Source organism: Stenella coeruleoalba (genome assembly GCF_951394435.1).
Source record: "Stenella coeruleoalba genome assembly, chromosome: 16".
Classification (NCBI taxonomy): Eukaryota; Metazoa; Chordata; class Mammalia; order Artiodactyla; family Delphinidae; genus Stenella; species Stenella coeruleoalba.
In genome coordinates this window covers 73,433,690-73,452,191 of record NC_137162.1, presented here as the reverse complement: position 1 = coordinate 73,452,191, position 18,502 = coordinate 73,433,690, and the positions used below count along the sequence as shown (strand labels likewise).

Here is an 18,502-nt window from a genome sequence, read left to right as displayed (position 1 = left end):
TTTGGTCTTTTTCCACTTTGTCTCATCAATTTTGATATTTTAAATACTTTTGTACAGTTCTTTAAACTTAGTTTGTATTTGGTATCTGGTAATTCCAGCATCTGCTGTCTGTTTAAAGCTGACCCTACAGTTTAGTTATTTCATGATGATGATGTTGATGATGATGATGATGACTTGTTTCCAGATACGCTCAGCAACTTTTAAAATTGTGTACCAATTCCTCTGGCATCCTTAAGGCCTGTCTTTAAGCATGTTCTTCAAGAGAGGATTGGTTTTTGCTTCTGTCAGGTGTTTTATGATGCTATCAACCTGAAGCTGGTTAGATGGTATGAGTTTTAGCTCCAAACCTGCATGAGGGTGGGCTCATGGTGAGTTAGGAATTATCAGGGGAGATTTTTTTCTTTTGTTCTGCTTCATCTAGAGCTAAGGCTGAAATAGCCTTAGCTCTATAGTGTTCCCATTACCCCATCCTCTTATGAATTTTTTTCCTGTTTATCCACTGACCTCATTATCTTTTAGGGGCTCCTGAATTTATATGGTGGTCTATAATACAACCTCTTACATTGCAGTGGTCTCAGGATTTGTCTTTTGCCACTTGAGCTTAGGCCATTAAACCCAAACTGTCATCTACTAGAGACTTGTAAAATGACCCTCAGTGAAAGGTGGTTCCAGTGCTTACTTTCTTCTTTGGACTTGTACTTTCTTGTTATTTCTTCCTCTTTCTCACCAGTTCTGCTATGTATTTAAAAATAAGAATTTTATATTTTAGAAAAAGTTTTCAGGTGTTCTGTACTTGGGGATCCTGTCTGGAATCCAGATTGCCTTAGGGCCAAAAATAGATTTCCTGTGTCCAGGCAACAACTTGCCATCCCAGTTAAGAGGAAACACTGCCCTTATTACCTTTCCCCTCCTCCACAAATTTTATTCATCCTCATCCTCTCCTCATTATCTTATCTATCCCAACTAATAAATAATAAGAGCTCCATTTATCTGAACGCTTGCTATGTGCCAGTCACTGCTGTAAGTTCCTTACAAGCTTTATTTCATTTAGAATTTAGAGTAGTCCTGTGATGTAGGTAAAGTTTCAATCTTTATCTTGTGGAAGAGGAGCCTGAGGTTCAGAAAAGTTAAGCTGTGTGCCCACAGACGTCTGTGTGCTTGTCCACCAAACTGTACTGTTTGTCATGACTGATAGGCAAACTGATGTGACATTCTCAATCAGTGTTTTGAACTCAAATATGTTTAGGAAACGCAGTTAGTTAAAATTAAAGGGCCTTCTTTGCAGAGGAATCTCCGAGCCTTCAGTACGTTAAATGAGCGCAGTGAGTCGTTAAGGGAGTAATGTGGGTGGCTCTCCCCAGACCCCTCTGAGCACAGAACTCTTTTCCAGGGGAACATCTGCAGCAGGTGTCACAGAACACATTTTGGGAAATCTGGGTCTAAAATAATGAAATTTATCCCTCTCCTTCTGTACATTTAAGCATCAAAAATTTTGGAAACTTCAGAGAAAGATGAAAAAGTCTTTATAGTGACGATGATGATCCTCACGTACACCAAATGGAGGTACCTAGCTTGATCGTTCTTCTAATCAAGTAAAGACAAATCAAATCAGATTTGTCTTCAAGTGACTTTTCCAGTATTCAAAACTAGCCTCACATGACTTATCACCAAGGGCATTCAAAGGACTATGTCACAATATATACACTACCAAATGTAAAGTAGATAGCTAGTGGGAAGCAGCCGCATAGCACAGGGAGATCAGCTCGGTGCTTTGCGATGACCTAGAGGGGTGGGATAGGGAGGGTGGGAGGGAGGCTCAAGAAGGGGGGGATATGGGGACATATGTATGCATATGGCCGATTCACTTTGTTGTACAACAGAAGCTAACACAGTATTGTGAAGCAATTAGACTCCAATAAAGATCTATTAAAAAAAAAGACTATGTCACAGTCTACAGGGACTTAGTTATCAGTGGGGATTTGCCAACTCCCTACTATATGGACAGCGTTGTTGGCACAGGTGTGAGCGTCAGAGAGATATTAAAGGGGCAACCCTCACTGGGAGTTGTATGTTCAGCGATACTAAAAGCCCAGCAGTCTCACCAAAGGAATACACAAAAGTGTTAACAGTGATTATGATTGTTATTTTTCTTTAAATGTATCTGTATTTTTAAGTGGCTACAATATTATTTTTATAATAAGAAAAGTACTTTTTAATTGAGATGTAATTGACATATAACATTATGTTAGTTTCAGCTGTACAACATAATGATTTAAGAAAAGTATTTTTTAAAAAGGAATCTTGTAACCACTTAAAAGGGCAAATGCATTTTAAAAATTTCAGAATCTGAAACTCAGGGAGGAAAGTGACTTTTCCCAAGTCATGCAGTCTGTCAGAGGTCAAATTGGAATTCTTAACTCCCTGGTCAGGACACTCCTCAGGATACTCTAAATGACCCCATAGTCACCCAGGGTGAGGCAGTGCCGGGACTGCCCCTCCTCAGGAAAGGAGTCCCCCAAAGAAGAAAAACATGTATCTTCTGGGTGGATGGGTTCCCTCCCTCCCTCCCTCTCTGGGCAAACAGGAAGCATACTGCCAATTCCACGGATTCTCTTGTCCATGCTTCAGGGTTGCGACCATTTTTCTCGCCAGAGGGGTGTCATGAAAGGAAGGAGAAGGGTTTGCATTAGGAGTGTGGGAGAATTCGTCTCTCTCTCCAGGACGCCATCCTATAATCCGCGGAGCTGCTGTTTTTTTTCCCAGGCTGTTTATTCCTGTTGAGCACCCCCGGAAGACGTGGAGAAAGAATGTTACTTGGCTTCCCCTCTAGGGAGGAGTGGCTGGAGCCACCTAATGTGAACGTTTGGGGAATCTTTGGTTGCTGAGGTTGAGAGATTGGGAGGTCTGTGGTGATTCTGGAACTCATTTTACAAAATAGACAATGAAGTAATTGATTGATTCACTGTTTTCCATTAAGACTGCATTTTTGTGGTTTTTCTTGTGGAAATAAGAGCTCAGAGGGATGATGGTATAACACTGGAGAAAGGATGTTGGAACCTCACATACCTGTATTTGCCTTCCCGTACAACTTGAGCAGTGGAAGTTGGAAAGTGGGTGATGAAATGAGGACTGAGAGCATAGATCCTCTCACAGTGGCATAGAACTGGAAGGAGTACCCAGAAAGCCTTGGTGTCTCCTCAGTTTTCACATGGGGAAACTAAATTTTACAGAAGAGGCAATGGTAGATATTTAAGCATCCATTGAATATCTAGTATGTACTAGAGACTGAGCTAGGCATTGAAGGAAGATCAAAAACCAATATAGATGAGTCCCTGCCCTCTGCAATCTAGAGACCCAGGAGGCGAAATGACAAAACAAACCCCAAACCAGAATCTAGATCTTTTAGGTCCCAATTGGTGATCTTTCTTACATTTTCCATCTATTATACTTTAGGCACCTAAGTCTTCAATATGATTTTGGGCAACTCACTAAACATACGCAGGCTTCAGTTTTGCTAACATACGAAAAGAAACTTACACATTTATTCGTTCATTATTAATTTATCAAATATTTACTGAGAACCATCTATATCCTAGGTGTATAGAACTCAGAATAGGATCTCTCTTTTTTAACTTTTAATTTTATATTGGTGATTAACAATGTTGTGTTAGTTTCAGGTGTACAGCAAAGTGGTTCAGTTATACATATACATGTATCTAGAATAGGATCTTTTTTTAAAAATATTTATTTATTTATTTATTTGGCTGCGCCAGGTCTTTAGTTGAGGCATGCAGGATCTTTGTTGCCACATGTGTGATCTTTTAGTTGCGGCACGCGGGATCTTTGGTTGGGGTATGTGGAATCTAGTTCCCTGACCAGAGATTGAACCCAGGCCCACTGCATTGGGAGCGCACAGCCTTAACCGCCAGACCACCAGGGAAGCCCCTAGAATGGGATCTTTTTGCTGAGAGTTAATTTCCATCTGTCAGTGAGCAATTCTTTCCAAACAGTAACCAATAGGTAGCTGGAAATTCCAGAGTTGGCTTTATTTTCTTTTTGCCTTTCGAAGTTGTCTTACTCCTCCAAGTATCTGAATCCCAACTTGGATATCTTACTCCCTCTCTCTCTCTCCCTCCCTCCATTCTTTTCTCTCTTGTTTGTTTCTATCCATCCATCTTCCTTCTACCTGATGTGTAAAACAATACCAGTAAATTGATTTACAATAAAATTTCAAGGTCATAAAGCTGAACACTTGCACTGGCACAGTTTGCTGCTGCTCCACATTGTGACTTTTATTTATTATTCCTAAGTGAGAACTTCTCTTAAATCTCAAGATTTTATTTAACATAGGGAAGGTCAATACTGGATTATATCCACCACCCTATCAGGAAAACATGTTGCTGGCATTAATCCCAAAGAGGGCAAGGTTGAGGGAGAGAAAAAGGAAAAATGCAAAATGACATGACTGATTCTTGACAAGTCCAGATAAAAAGGAAGAAAAAAGCACTGGTCATTATCAGAGCAAATAGTGTTATCTCCCAAAGTACATAAGAATTTCCAATATTAACCAACCTGTACCCTTCAAAAGACATTTTCTCATAGCTGAAGAATCCCATTCATGTTGGCAGCGGATTAATAAAGGCAGGAATGTGTTTCCTTGGACCTCATTAAAATGGAGAATGTGTAGAAATAAGTGGTGCTCATCTGTTTGTTTTTTCAGTTCCCTTGCATGTACGTTTTTGTTTCAACTTTCAGGAGATTATTGGATAGTAGTTACCTGAAATTAGTAAGTTTATGGGCGTAGTTCTAAACACTGCATAGTAGCCCTTTCAGGGTCTTATTTCAATAAGTAAACAAGGTGAATCTGCATACTTTTTTTTTTTTTTATTTTGCGGTACGCGGGCCTCTCCCTGTTGTGGCCTCTCCCGTTGCGGAGCACAGGCTCCGGACGCGCAGGCTCAGCGGCCATGGCTCACAGGCCCAGCCGCTCCGCGGCATGTGGCATCTTCCCGGACCGGGGCACGAACCCGTGTCCCCTGCATCGGCAGGCAGACTCTCAACCACTGCACCACCAGGGAAGCCCTGCATACTTTTTTTGAAGATCATTGTTAATCAGCATAAAGACTGAGCATCTCACTGAAGCATTCCTCCTGTTAAGCTGGTAGCTCTCCCAGGCACTCTGTGTCCATTCACTGCTCATGGTGTGTGTGTGTGTGTGTGTGTGTGTGTGTGTGTGTGTGTGTGTGTGTGTGTGTGTGTGTGTGTGTGTGTGTGTGTGTGTGTGTGTGTGTGTGTGTGTGTGTGTGTGTGTGTGTGTGTGTGTGTGTGTGTGTTTCAGAAGGCCCTGGGAGACCTCAGCAAGTAAAGTACAGGTGATGGATCTGTAGTCTAATTGGTAAAAAAGACGAGTCCTAACTGGAGAAGCACAATCTGTACCTCTCTTTTGGTAGGATCTTGATGCTGCTAGGACTTGGCTTTTCGCAGGCTGGGAGCACTTTCCTGGAGACCAGTTATGTGCCATTTCAGGCATTTTCCTATGGGTGGGAAAAAATGGCAATGTTTTTAGTTTTAGTCTATCCAGAACAAGAGGATCACAGCCAAACAGTAGGCTGGGAAGAAAACTGTTCTCCAGAAAATCCCACTTGATACTCCATTTCACTGTTTTGTTTTGTTTTGACCTCGTGTCTGTACTTCTGTTTCTTCTATTGGGATGGCCAAAACGTTTGTTTGGGTTTTTCCGTAAGGTCTCACCAAAAAAATTACAGAAAACCTGAACGAACTTTTTGGCCAACCCAATACAATACTGTGCTGCCCATTGCAAATGTAAGTGTTTTGCAGAGTGCCGCAGATAAGTGCTTTGTATCTCTTAGCCACAATTCTTTTTTTTTTTTTTTTTTTTTTGGCTGCACCACACAGCATGTGGGATCTTAGTTCCCCAGCCAGGGATCGAACATGTGCCCCCTGCGTTGGGAATGCAGAGTCTTAACCACTGGACCGCCAGGGAAGTCCCATAGTTATTATTATTATACTAGTTTTACTAGTTATTATTATATACTACTACCACACACCACCACTAATGATTGCTGCCACTCTTTTATAATTACTAGTCTGGGTCATCTCAATATTGTATTTGGACACTCAACAACTATAGTATTATTTTGAACCCCAGAAAATTATGTTTTAGAAGTCTGTCTTTGTGCTTCCCTGTGGCACAGTGGTTAAGAATCTGCCTGCCAGTGCAGGGGACACGGGTTTGAGCCCTGGTCTGGGAAGATCCCACATGCCGCGGAGCAACTAAGTCCGTGTGCCATAACTACTGAGCCTGCGCTCTAGGGCCCGCGAGCCACAACTGCTGAGCCTGCGTGCCACAACTACTGAAGCCTGCGTGCCTAGAGGCTGTGCTCTGCAACAAGAGAAGCCACCGCAGTGGGAAGCCCAAACACCACAACGAAGAGTAGCCCCCGCTTGCTGCAACTAGAGAAAGCCCACGTGTAGCAACGAAACCTAACACAGCCAAAAATAAATAAAATAAATAAAATTTTTAAAAAAGCCTGTCTTTAAGTAACAGAAAATTCAGCTCAAATTGGTGTTTAAAAAAAAAAAACCCACTAGAGTTGCACTGCTGGCAATACAGTGAACTCAGAGAACCTGAAATCTTCCCACTACAAACAAAAAGAAGTGCTGGATAATTTGTTTCTAGATTTTAAACCATGAATTCAATTTCTTAAATAGTTTTGGGCTATTCACATTATTTGTTTCATCATGGATAAGTTTTAGTATTTGTGGTTTTTGAGGAACTGGTCATAGTATTTGTGGTTTTTGAGGAACTGGTCAGTTTCATCTAAGTTGTCAAATTTTTGTGTGTAGTGTTGCGCACAGTATTGCTTTATTTTTTCTTATGTGCAGGGTCTATAGTGATATTTTCTCTTCTATTCCCGATATCAGGATTTATGTCTTTTTTCTTTTTTTGTAGGTTTCGCTATAGGTTAATTTGTATTTTATCGAACAAGATTTTGGTTGTTTTGACTTTATTATTTTTCTTTTTTCAATTTTATTTACGTCTGCCTTTATGATTTCATTCTTTCTGCTTGCATTGGATTTAGTTTGCTCTTCTTTGTCTAGTTTCTTAAGGTTCTTTCTGTAAGCATTTAATGGTATAAATTTCACTCTAAGCATTGCTTTTAATCATCACACAAATTTTGATGTGTTGTATTTTCATTTTTGTTCAGTTTAAAATATTTTCTAATTTCCCGTGAGATTTATTTGATAAATGGGTTTATTTAGAAGGGTGTTTCAAATTTCCAAGTGTTAGGAGGTTTCCTGTTATCTTTCTATAATTATTTCTATTTTTATTCTGTTATAGTCAGAGAGCATACTTTATTTGATTTCAGTTCTTTTAAATGTGTTGCAATTTGCTTCATGACCAGAAATAGAGTCTGTCTTAGAAACTGTGCCACATGCACTTGAAAAAAATGTGTATTTTGCTGTCGGAGGCAGAAGATTCTAAAAATTTCAGTGAGATCCACTTGTTTGATGGTTTTCGGTTCGTCTACATCCTTGCTCATTTCCTATTAGTTCTATTGGTTACTGAGAGAGGCAAATTGAAGTCTTTAACTATACTTGTGGATTTGTCTATTTCTATCGTAGTTCCATCAGTTTTTGATTCATGCCTTTTGAAGTCCAGATAAAGGTACAAACATGTTTAGAATTGCTATGTCTTCTTGGTGAAATGAGCCTTTTATCATTATGGGGTGCCCTTCTTGATCCCTAGTAAATTATTTTGCTTTGCAGTTTACTTTTATATTAATGCAGCCACTCCAGCTTTCTTCTTCTTTTTTTTTTTTTTTTTTTTTAAGCGGTACGCGGGCCTCTCCCTGTTGTGGCCTCTCCCGTTGCAGAGCACAGGCTCCGGACAAGCAGGCTCAGCGGCCATGGCTCACGGGCCCAGCCGCTCCGCGGCATGTGGGATCTTCCCGGACCGGGGCACGAACCCGTGTCCCCTGCATCGGCAGGTGGACTCTCAACCACTGCACCACCAGGGAAGCCCCCAGCTTTCTTTTGATTAGCGTTTGCCTAGAACCTCTTTTTCCATCCTTTTTCTTTTAACCTGCCTATGTCATTACATTTGAAGTAAGTTTCTGAAAGACAGCATGGAGTTGGGTTATATTTTTTCATCTACTCTGACATTCTCTTTTTTTTAGTTAGTGTGTCTCAACTGAAGATGATTTTATGGCATAGTTGTGACAACCCAAAATTTCTCCAGATACTGCCAAATCTCTCTCTCTCTCTCTCTCTCTCAATACTTCTCTCTCTCTCCTTCTCTGTCAGCTATCTACCTGTCTATCTATCTATCTATCTATCTGCCAAATGTCTCTTGATGGGTAAGATTGCTCCCAGCTGAGTGCCATTGCCCTGGAGACTTCAATACACATCCTTAATTCATTACAGTCTCCCTCGCCAGTACATTTCCTGGAGAATGTAAGAATCTTCTAACTTGATTCCATTTGCCACGTCCTACCTTTTGTGCTGTTGTTGTCATATATTTTATATTATAGGTTTTAAACTCTAAAAGGTGTTACTATCACTGTTGATTTAAAGAGTTAGTATTCTTTTATGTTTTTCCACAAGTGTATACTCTTTTCAGTGCTTTTCATTTCCTCACAATTTTCTTTGTTTCTACCTGGGAAAATTTCCCATCTGTCTAAAGAAGTCTCTGTAGTACTTACATCAACGGTGTGCTGCTGGCAATAAATTTTCTTTGTTTTTGTTTGACAAAAATATTTTCAGTGGTAAATAATTCTAGATTGGCAGGGTTTTTTTTTTCTTTCACCACTTTAAAGAAATTGTCTTCTGATTTCCATAGTGTGTTCTATGAGAAGGAAACGTTTTTTTCTCTACTTCTGTGTCTCAATTTCTGCTCTGCAAACCGGTTCATCTGTACCATTTTCTAGGTTCCACATATATGGGTTAATATACGATACTTGTTTTTCTCTTTCTGACTTACTTCACTCTGTATGACAGTCTCTAGATGCATCCACGTCTCTACAAATGACCCAATTTCATTCCTTTTTATGGCTGAGTAATATTCCATTGTATATATGGACATACTGTTTCTTTCCAGTTTAGTTTCTCTCTGTGGTTCAATTTGCATAGTTACTATTGATTGATCTTTGAATTCACCAATCCTGACTTTTATGTCCTGTTTGCTCTTAAGGCAACCCAATGAGTTCTTAAATCCAGAAATTCTATTTTTCAGTTCTAAAATATACATTTGTTTTATTTTGTGGATTCTGGTTCTCTCTTTAAATCCTTTGTCATTTCTTTTGTTTTCTTTAACATATTAGGCATACTTACTGTATTGTACTTTAATTATAAGTTCATTATCCTAATCCTCTGGGTTTGTGTTTATTTTATTTTATTTATTTCTTAAAATATTTATTTACTTATTTATTTGGTTGCATCAGCTCTTAGTTGAGTCAGGTGGGCTCCTCAGTTGTGGCTCGTGGGCCCCCCAGCTGCAGCACACCGGCTCCTTAGTTGTGGCATGTGAACTCCTAGTCGCAGCATGCATGTGGGATCTGGTTCCCTAACCAGGGATTGAACCAGGGCCCCCTGCATTGGGAGTATGGAGTCCTATCCACTGCACTACCAGGGAGGTCCCTATTTTATTTTTTGATTGTCGATCACTATTCCTGCTTTTTTCAATATATGATACATTTCGACTGTATGCTGGGCATTGTGTATAAAAGAACAGCAGACCCTTCTGATGATATCTTTCACTAGAGAGGTATCTCCTTTTTTCTTTTTTAGGAAAGTAAGGCCAGGGGCTAATTACCTCAATTCAGTCATAGACTGAGTTGCGGTAGGGCTGGATTTACAATTTTAGCAAGATTCTATCAGTCCCTGGTTTTTCTCTGTCCTTTAGGACAGGCTTTTGATTGAGAGCCTGGAGTATCTATGTCTTCCCAGCCCTAAGAAGGGCTTTTCCCTCTGGACTTTTACTTCATCCAATTCTCCACAGCTCTTTGATGCCTTTAACATGTTTCTTTCCATTTATTCATTTGTTTTCAGTTGTTGCAGCAAGAGCTTTGACCTCCTGTGACCTCTCCTACATTGTAACCAGGAGCAGAAGTGTCTCAAACCTGTTATTCTTACTAATAGTATCACAACAAATAATCTTATAATGCTTCATTTCATACAAATGTGGTACAGCTATAGAACAAATTCTTAGATCAAAGACATGTACAGTTCATAATTTTAATAGACATTTAGAAATCCTCTCCTTAGAGACTGTACCAATTTACACTTCCACCAGCAATATATGAAAGTGCCTGTTTCACAGCACCGTTACCAATGCTGTGTGTTAACTTTACAGGTCTTTGTGCACAAAATGACATAACCAGAGCTTTGCATTAAGAAGGTTAATTCAGTGACAGTTTGATAGATGGATAGGAAAAGGCTGAGGACAAAGTTTACTTACCCCATAGTTTCATTTTGTTTCTAATGATCTACCAAGTGAAAGCCGACTGTATTCATGCTTGAACACATTCCCAAACTTTTCCTATCAGGCTTCTTTATAGCTGAAGAGTTCATGGCTCAAAGTCTTTTCATGGACTCAATACAAATGTTAGGAGATTTTTTAATGGCTGCGGTATAGTACATCTGTTTGTCACGCCAATCTCAGCATTGGAGTCGGGAACAACCAGTTTTGTGATTCAAGAATAGAAGGGACAGAGATGACTGTGGTTTCCCCTTAGGGCTCTAGCAGAGGAGACAATCTAGGGACAGTAAAGACATGAGATGATGTCTCTGTTAAGAAGAAATCTGTTCCTGCCTCATTCTTGGCCCAAACAGCCATAAGCCTGATAAAACAATATTGCATGTTAGTTTCAGGAATGTAACTCAGCCATTTCAGTGTTTCCTTTCTGGGTCTCTGTGGACTTCTAACCCTCACTTTAACAGTAAGGCTATATTATCCTCATTTTCTCCTGCCATCACTCAGCTGTTTTTCTTTCTCCTGCGTTCAGTGAGTCATTTCCTCAAGTCTTCCCTGGTTTGGCTTCAAAAATTTAGGATAATCATCAAGAGCTGTCCTCTTCTTCCCTTCAGGCTTAAATTCCTCTCAGTGTCCGAGACCTTTCGCTTCCCAGTGTGTGAGGTGGGTGGGCTCCAGCTAATATCCTTCCTTAAATCTTAGTATGTGTGCTAGAGAGAGCCCCACAGAATGATCGTAAGAAAGAGGTAACAAAATGAATGTTACAGAGAGAGAGAGAGAGAGGCAGACCCATGCCTCATCCAAATTGCTGATATAGATGCATTGTTAAAATATATAAACTACTGGAAGTTTCCTTCAGAATAACATGGAAACATTAAACGCTTTGTGAGAAACTTCACACAGTTTCTATTCTGCCTTTTAGGTATTTATATTCTTTTATCTGATGTTGTTAAGCACACTTGAGTCCTTAAGTGAGATGGATCTGGGTTCAAATACAGAAAATACCACCTCCTAGCTGTCTGACCATTGGCAGGTTATTTGACCTGCCTGTGTTTTTCATTTTTTTATCGGAAAACATGGAGAGCATATAGTATCCATCTCACGGGACCGGTGGAGCAATTAAGTGAGGAAAGTCACATAGGAAGTGCTTTATAAATTGTAGCCATGATTACTATCACTCCTGTGGGAATTTAATTGATGCCCACTATTTGCTCATATGTTTTTCTGGGATGTTCACATGGTGTTTAATAAATAACTAGGTCTAGATCAGGTGTTGAAAAACTGCAACCTACTGGCCAAGTCTGGCCCACACCTTGTATTTGTAAATAAAGTTTTATTGGAATAAAGCCATATCCATGTGTTTATATATTGTCTATGGCTGCTTTTGTTCTACAGTGGCAGAGTTGAGTATTACAACAGAGACCATATGGCCCTCGACACCAAAAATATTCACTAGATGGCCCTTTGCCAAGCCCTGGTCTAGATAGTCATATTTTAAGTGTCTTAAGGTATATAAATAAATAGATGTGGACAAATTTGTAATTCTGTGTCTCAGTTTCTCTAACTGAAAAATGCATATATTAGGTAAGATGACTCCTAAATAGGATCTTTCTAGAACTATTCAGTTATCATTGTAACTTGTGGAATCTGGGAATTTGCAGTTGGTTTGTTCTTTCTGGTGGGCTCTTCTATAAGCTGTAAGGAGAGAGAAAAAGCAGAAGACAACCCTCAGTGACTCAGATGTCAAATATCACCGTGAATCACGAGAAGCGATTTATCAGAGAGGGGAGGGCACTCTTGTGAGGCTTTTACTTTTCTCTCTCTGCTGCCAGGTGCAGGAGATCTTGGTAACCACTGGGCCCCTTCCTGGCTGATTTAACAATTTCGCCAATTCTTTGGTTTCAAAACACCCCCTTCTTCTGTCTCCTCACTGCCTGCCCTCCGTAACACTTCCTCTGCAGGCTGGCCCCTGACTTTTTGTCTTCCTCTAGCCTGACTTATTCTCCAATGGTTTCTCAGCCCTTGGTTCTCCACTCCCTCCCCCAAATGTGATGAAGGCGGGCTGCCAAGTCTCCTGGCCTCCCTCAGCTATGCCAATGGTCCTGCCTCCAGCAGGGCCTCCAGCTCAGGGCCTGAACTTCCAGCAGCAGGGGGACCAGCAAGTCCTATGAAAGGGAAATACCACCAACCAGTAATCTTGTGTCCTTTGAACTTTTGGATTGGGAAGCAGGGAAGGCTGGGAGATGTCTGACGATTTCCATTGAGCACCTAGGGAACAGCCTTAGACAGTGAGTCATGACCCCGTCTCAGCTCTGCCCCAAACCCAGTGTGAAGTCTTTGGGCTAGTCCCTTAGCTTCCCTGAGTCTCAGTTTCTCTGTGTAAAATGAAAACAGTTCCTTTCCTGCTCTCCTCACAGGGCTTTATGCTGGTCACATGTATGTGAAAGAGCTTTCTTTTTTTCTTTTTAAAATAAATGTTTGATTTATATTTTTTCCATTTCAAAATTACCTCATGCTCAATGGAATATTATTCAGCCATCAAAAGGAATGAAATAATGCCATTTGCAGCAACATAACCTAGAGATTATCATACTAAGTGAAGTAAGTCAGAAAGAGAAAGACAAATACCATATGATATTACTTATATGTGGAATCTAAAATACGAAACATATCAACATATCTGTGAAACAAAAATAGACTCACAGACATAGAGAACAGACTTGTGGTTGCCAAGGGGGAGGGGGTGGGGGAGGGAAGGAGTGGGAGTTTGGAATTAGCAGAGGGAAACTATTACATATAGGATGGATAAACAACAAGCTTCTACTGTATAGCACAGGGAACTATATTCAGTATTCTGTGACAAACCATAATGGAAAAAAATATGAAAAAAAATTGCCTGATGATTATGTGCTATAAGAACATGTGTCATTTTATGGCCACCCAGCAGCATACACACCCTTCATTACACAGCCTGATTTCCTCTGGGAGAGTCAGCCTACAACCATTGTGTATCATCTTGATGAGATTAAAAAAGTTCAGCTGCCTGTGCTCTGAGGGCTCAGATTCTTTCTTTCTTTCTTTCTTTCTTTTTTTTTAAAAATTTTTATTGGAGTATAGTTGATTTACAACATTGTGTTAGTTTCAGATGTACAGCAAAGTGATTCAGTTATACATATACCTATTATCCACTCTTTTTTAGATTCTTTTCCCATATAGGCCATTACAGAGTAGTGAGTAGTGTTCCCTGTGCTATACAGTAGGTCCTTATTATATCTGTTTTTTATATAGTTGTGTGTATATGTCAATCCCAATCTCTCAATTTATCCCTCCCCCCTTTCCCCACTGGTAACCATAAGTTTGTTCTCTACATCTGTGACTCTATTTCTGTTTTGTAAATAAGTTCATTTGTATCATTTTTTTAGATTCCACACATAAGTGATATCATATGATATTTGTCTTTGTCTGTCTGACTACTTCACTTAGTATGATCATCTCTAGGTCCATCCATGTTGCTGCAAATGGCATTGTTTTGTTCTTTCTGATGGCTGAGTAGTATTCCATTGTATATATGTACCACATCTTCTTTATCCACTCCTCTGCCAATGGGCATGTAAGTTGCTTCCATGTCCTGGCTGTTGTAACTAGTGCTGCTGTGAACATTGGGGTGCAGATTGTTTCTTTCCTGCCTCCTGTGGCCAGAAGGTGGGCTGTGGCTTCAGCTCAGCCCATAGAAGCTCTCTGCTGGGACTTTGATTTTGAATGTGTGAAATTGGTCAGTGAAGGGATTGGCATTCTTTTATCAGGGCAGCAATGTCTCTACCAGGCTGCTCCACTACAAGACCAGTCCTGTAATTCCTGCTTTCTAGCACCTGAAGCTAAAGTGGTTTCTGCCTATTTCTGGTTGGAGGCCTAGCTCTCCAACTTCCCTGCATTATTTTCAATAAATTTTGTTTAAGTTGGTCAAAATTTATTTCTGTTACCTGTAATCAAAACCCCCAAATGACACACATGTTGAGAACCATTTATGGAGCACTTATTATATGTAGGGCCATGTACTTAGGGCTCTGCATCCATTATTTAAATTAATCTTCCTAAGAACTGGACATTATTATTTCTACATAACATAGGAAACTGAGGGTTTGTGAGGCTGAATAACCTACGCACGTTTGTGTAAGGAGCAAGTGACAGAACTGGGAACCAAGGAACCAACGTTTGAACCAAGATGTCTTTGACTCTAAACATTTTAAACTTTATACTATGTGAAAATGGTATAATAGCGAGAGTCTTGTTTTGTAACCTGTGTTTTTGGTTTAGAAATTTATTATGAACTTCTCCATGTCAATAATATTCTTGAACAATATGACAATAATGGCTACCTAATAATCCGTTGTTTGGATTCACTAACACTTACCTAACCAAATTCATATTGATTGAATTATAAAATGCACTTCACGAATATTCTTAAACTTTACTTTTCTACCTATCTCAGATTTTCTCCTTAAAATAAGATCTTAGATATGAAACTTCTGGGTTTAAAATTCCTGCATAATATTAAGGTTTTTGATGCATATTGACACAGTGCCCATCAGAGAAATCTTATCAAGTTTTGTTCCCATTAAGCAGTGTGTTTGGGTACCAACGAAAGGGTTTTTCAATGGGGAAAATTGCTAAAAAGTTACAAAGAGCTCATAAATTAATGCCCCTCTTATTTAAAAAAAAAGGTAAAATGCACTTCTAAGTTATATCTACCACAGGGAAATAATATAGAAATAAAAATAAATAAGGATGCAAATTAAGGTACAACCCGAAATGCAATTAGTATTCAAAGTGTCGGCATTGGGTTCCTATACAGATCCTTGGAGAAAGGAAATTAATTTTGAGGGGTTTTTTAAAGGAGCGAAATCAAAGAGGGAAACAGGAGGATGATCATGATGCTGACGATGATAGAGGGGAGGAGGGAGAGGCGGATGGTCATAGTAGCTGCTTAGATTTTCTTTATTTCTGAGGCTTTGCATCTGCATTCCTGCAGGAGACAAAGGAAAGTGAGGTTTCTCAGACTTTTGGTAGCCCCTGTGGTAAGAAGGCCACCCAGACTTACATATTTGAGGCAATAAATGGTGATCAAACAGTATGACTTAAAGGGAACAAAACTCTTCTTCTCCATATACCACCCTTTTTATTCCTCAATAAATACACATTGGTTTCTTTTGTAAGAACGCCTACATTAAGATGAAAAGCTGACATCTGAAAATTTTATTGCCCATCATGAAAACTCTAGCTGTAATTACGTCATAAATTTTATTCCAATCATTTAACAAGACCTAAGAGAATGAGATACAGGACTGAATTATTTTCAAAGGGACAGGGGAGCTAGAAAAGTTAAAAATTATCATAATGAGGAGGAAGAGATACTTCTAGGAAGTTCTGGAGACATTTGGGAAACAGATGGGAGCTTGAGGCTTCAGGGAGCCTGGAGTGAGGGTATGAAGAGCCATCAATAGATAGGAAGTGGGATGTATCACAGGGAGAAATAAGAATGAACTTTGCACTATTTGATAGAGTAGTACAGGTATGTTGTAGCAAATGCTAGTAATATGTCAGGGTTTAACGTGAGAAGTGAGTCTCCCAGCACCTCAGTGTATTTCATAGATTTTAGGATCCAGCCAAATATCTTTGAAAGTGGGATGCATCTTACAATCAATGGTGCATATTAAAATCTATGATGTCTTCAGCTTGTGTGTGTGTGCCTGTGTGTGTGAGAGAGAGAGAGAGAGAGAGAGAGAGAGAGAGAGATAGTGAGAGAGAGAGAATACTCTTCATAACAGGAAATGTCTGACAGAATATATATTGACTACTTATTCCATTTACATTAATAGTTGCTGTCCGCTTAGGTTTCATTTATTCTTTTTTTTTGAGAAAGGACCTTATAGTTCTGAACCTGGTGTCTTCATTCTACCAAAGAGGAAATGGCTCTGAGGTATTAGGTGACTTTGTCCCTATCACATGTGTTTTGCGAGCAGTGGTCTGAGTGAGCATTCAGAGCATCACTTCTCAAAAATGACTTTTGAATTACAGGGGGTTGGGAGCCCCAAGCAATCCGATCTGTTTGGAGCTGGAAGGACCAAGAGTGGTGAGGGCTGTGCTGTGTGGAAAGTGCTCCTTGATAGCAGCAAACCACGGAAGGGGAGGGAGATGAAGACACTGATCATGGCCTGGGGCAGTCGGTAAGTATGAGAGTGGTGGGACTTCCCTGGTGGCACAGTGGGCAAGAATCTGCCTGCCAATGCAGGGGACATGGGTTTGATCCCTGGTCCGGGAAGATCCCACATTCCGCGGAGCAACTAAACCCGTGCGCCACAACTACCGAGCCTACGCTCTAGAGCCTGCGAACCACAGCTACTGAGCCCACATGTCACAACTACTGAAGCCCGGGTGCATAGCGCCCATGCTCCACAAGAGAAGCCACCACAATGAGAAGCCCCTGCACCGCAACGAAGAGTAGCCCCCGCTTGACACAACTAGAGAAAACCTGCACACAGTAACAAAGACCCAACGCAGCCAAAAAAAAAAAAAAGAGTGGTTCCGTTTTACTGACTTTTTCTCCTTCCTCCCTCCCTCCCTCCCTGCCTTCCTTCCTTCCTTCCTTCCCTCCCTTCCCTCGCTTCCTCCCTCCCTTCTCCATCCCCCTCACTTTAAAAGGCTGTGAGGCATGATAAGATAGTGAGTTCATTTATCCCTTTGAATGAGGAGGGTGCCTCTTGCCTTCTTGGCCATGGAAGAGACACCTGTTCTGTGTTCTCTCCCTAACTTATGGGAATCAGAGTTGCACTTGTTATTTAAGTATAGATTTGTGTTCAGGTGGGCCTGGACGAAGCAGACTGGTCACATTTTTCCCTCCTGAAGGCCCTAAAATTGTCGCACCTCATTTTTAGCCCCCTTACTGATATTGTACACTCCCTTCCCACAATTTTCTCTCTCTCCAATTAAATGATATTCTGACCATCCTCAGGTCTAATTGGGACACAGCTGAGTAGTATTTTCAGGAACTCTTTTCCAGTCACTATCTTCTTTGAGTCTTAGTGCTGCCATTTGAGCCATGTGACCTTGGGAATGTTGAACCACAGTTTGCTCATCACATGTAGGGATAGTGAGAAGATGAAATGAAATAATGCACACAAAGTCTTTTCATTTCTCAATGTCAGATGCATCACTTACATTCAGTAAATGATAGCAATTTTTATGATTTTTTTGTGGTAGCCCCACTTCCCCTTCATCAAGCACTATATTACAATTCTTTCACCATTATAGCAAATTGATTCTCTATAAAGTATAGCTTTTAATATTAATTCATGGTATTTGTGTAATTTTGAGTTGTTACTCTCCCAAGAGTGTTTGCACTTTTCAATTTTGTTTTTTCAGAGCGTAATGGCCCTTCTTATATTGAAAGAAGTTCAGTGAAGTCATTTCCTGGGGTACGCTACTGGGGAGGAGAGGAGGGATGCCTTCCTATCCCCTTTCTCTCCTACTTCCACCTTTAGTTAAGGCTGATCTTATTGTCTACATAAGCATTTCCCCTGGTTCTAAATGCCCTCTTTGTGACAGTCCCAGTCTTGTGTACACTGATTCTAGTCGTGGTCTTCCTGAAGGCCCGTCCCGTTTAACTTATCTGTTCCAGAAAACCATTCTACACCTTTGAAAGCAGGGACTCTTTTCTTTTTCTTTCTTTCCTTCCTTCCTTCCTTCTTTCTTTCTTTCTTTCTTTCTTTCTTTCTTTCTTTCTTCCTTCCTTCCTTTCTTTCTTCCTTTCTTTTCTTTCCTCCCTTCCTTCCTTCCTTCCCTTCTCTCTCTCTCTCTCTTTTCTTTTTCTACTACCACTTCCTTCCTTTCTCCTGGTAGTGATACATTGGATACCCCAGCCAAGCTACATTTCGGATATTTCCACCTCGGACAACTCTCTCCCATGTCTCAAATCCTTGTTAGATCTCTCTCTCTTCCCATGTCTGTATA

At 40.3% G+C, this 18,502-nt stretch overlaps 1 protein-coding gene across 3 annotated transcripts in view; it reads left to right on the top strand.

The window, feature by feature from the left end:
• Positions 1-18,502, top strand: part of LOC307175093 (uncharacterized protein) — a 100,107-nt gene that overhangs the window by 65,631 nt on the left and 15,974 nt on the right. For all 3 annotated transcript variants that reach the window (XM_079899949.1, XM_079899948.1, XM_079899950.1), the window contains one exon: positions 16,571-16,719. In XM_079899949.1, the coding sequence (XP_079756075.1) occupies positions 16,571-16,719 (149 nt within the window). The remainder of the gene's footprint in view (positions 1-16,570; positions 16,720-18,502) is intronic.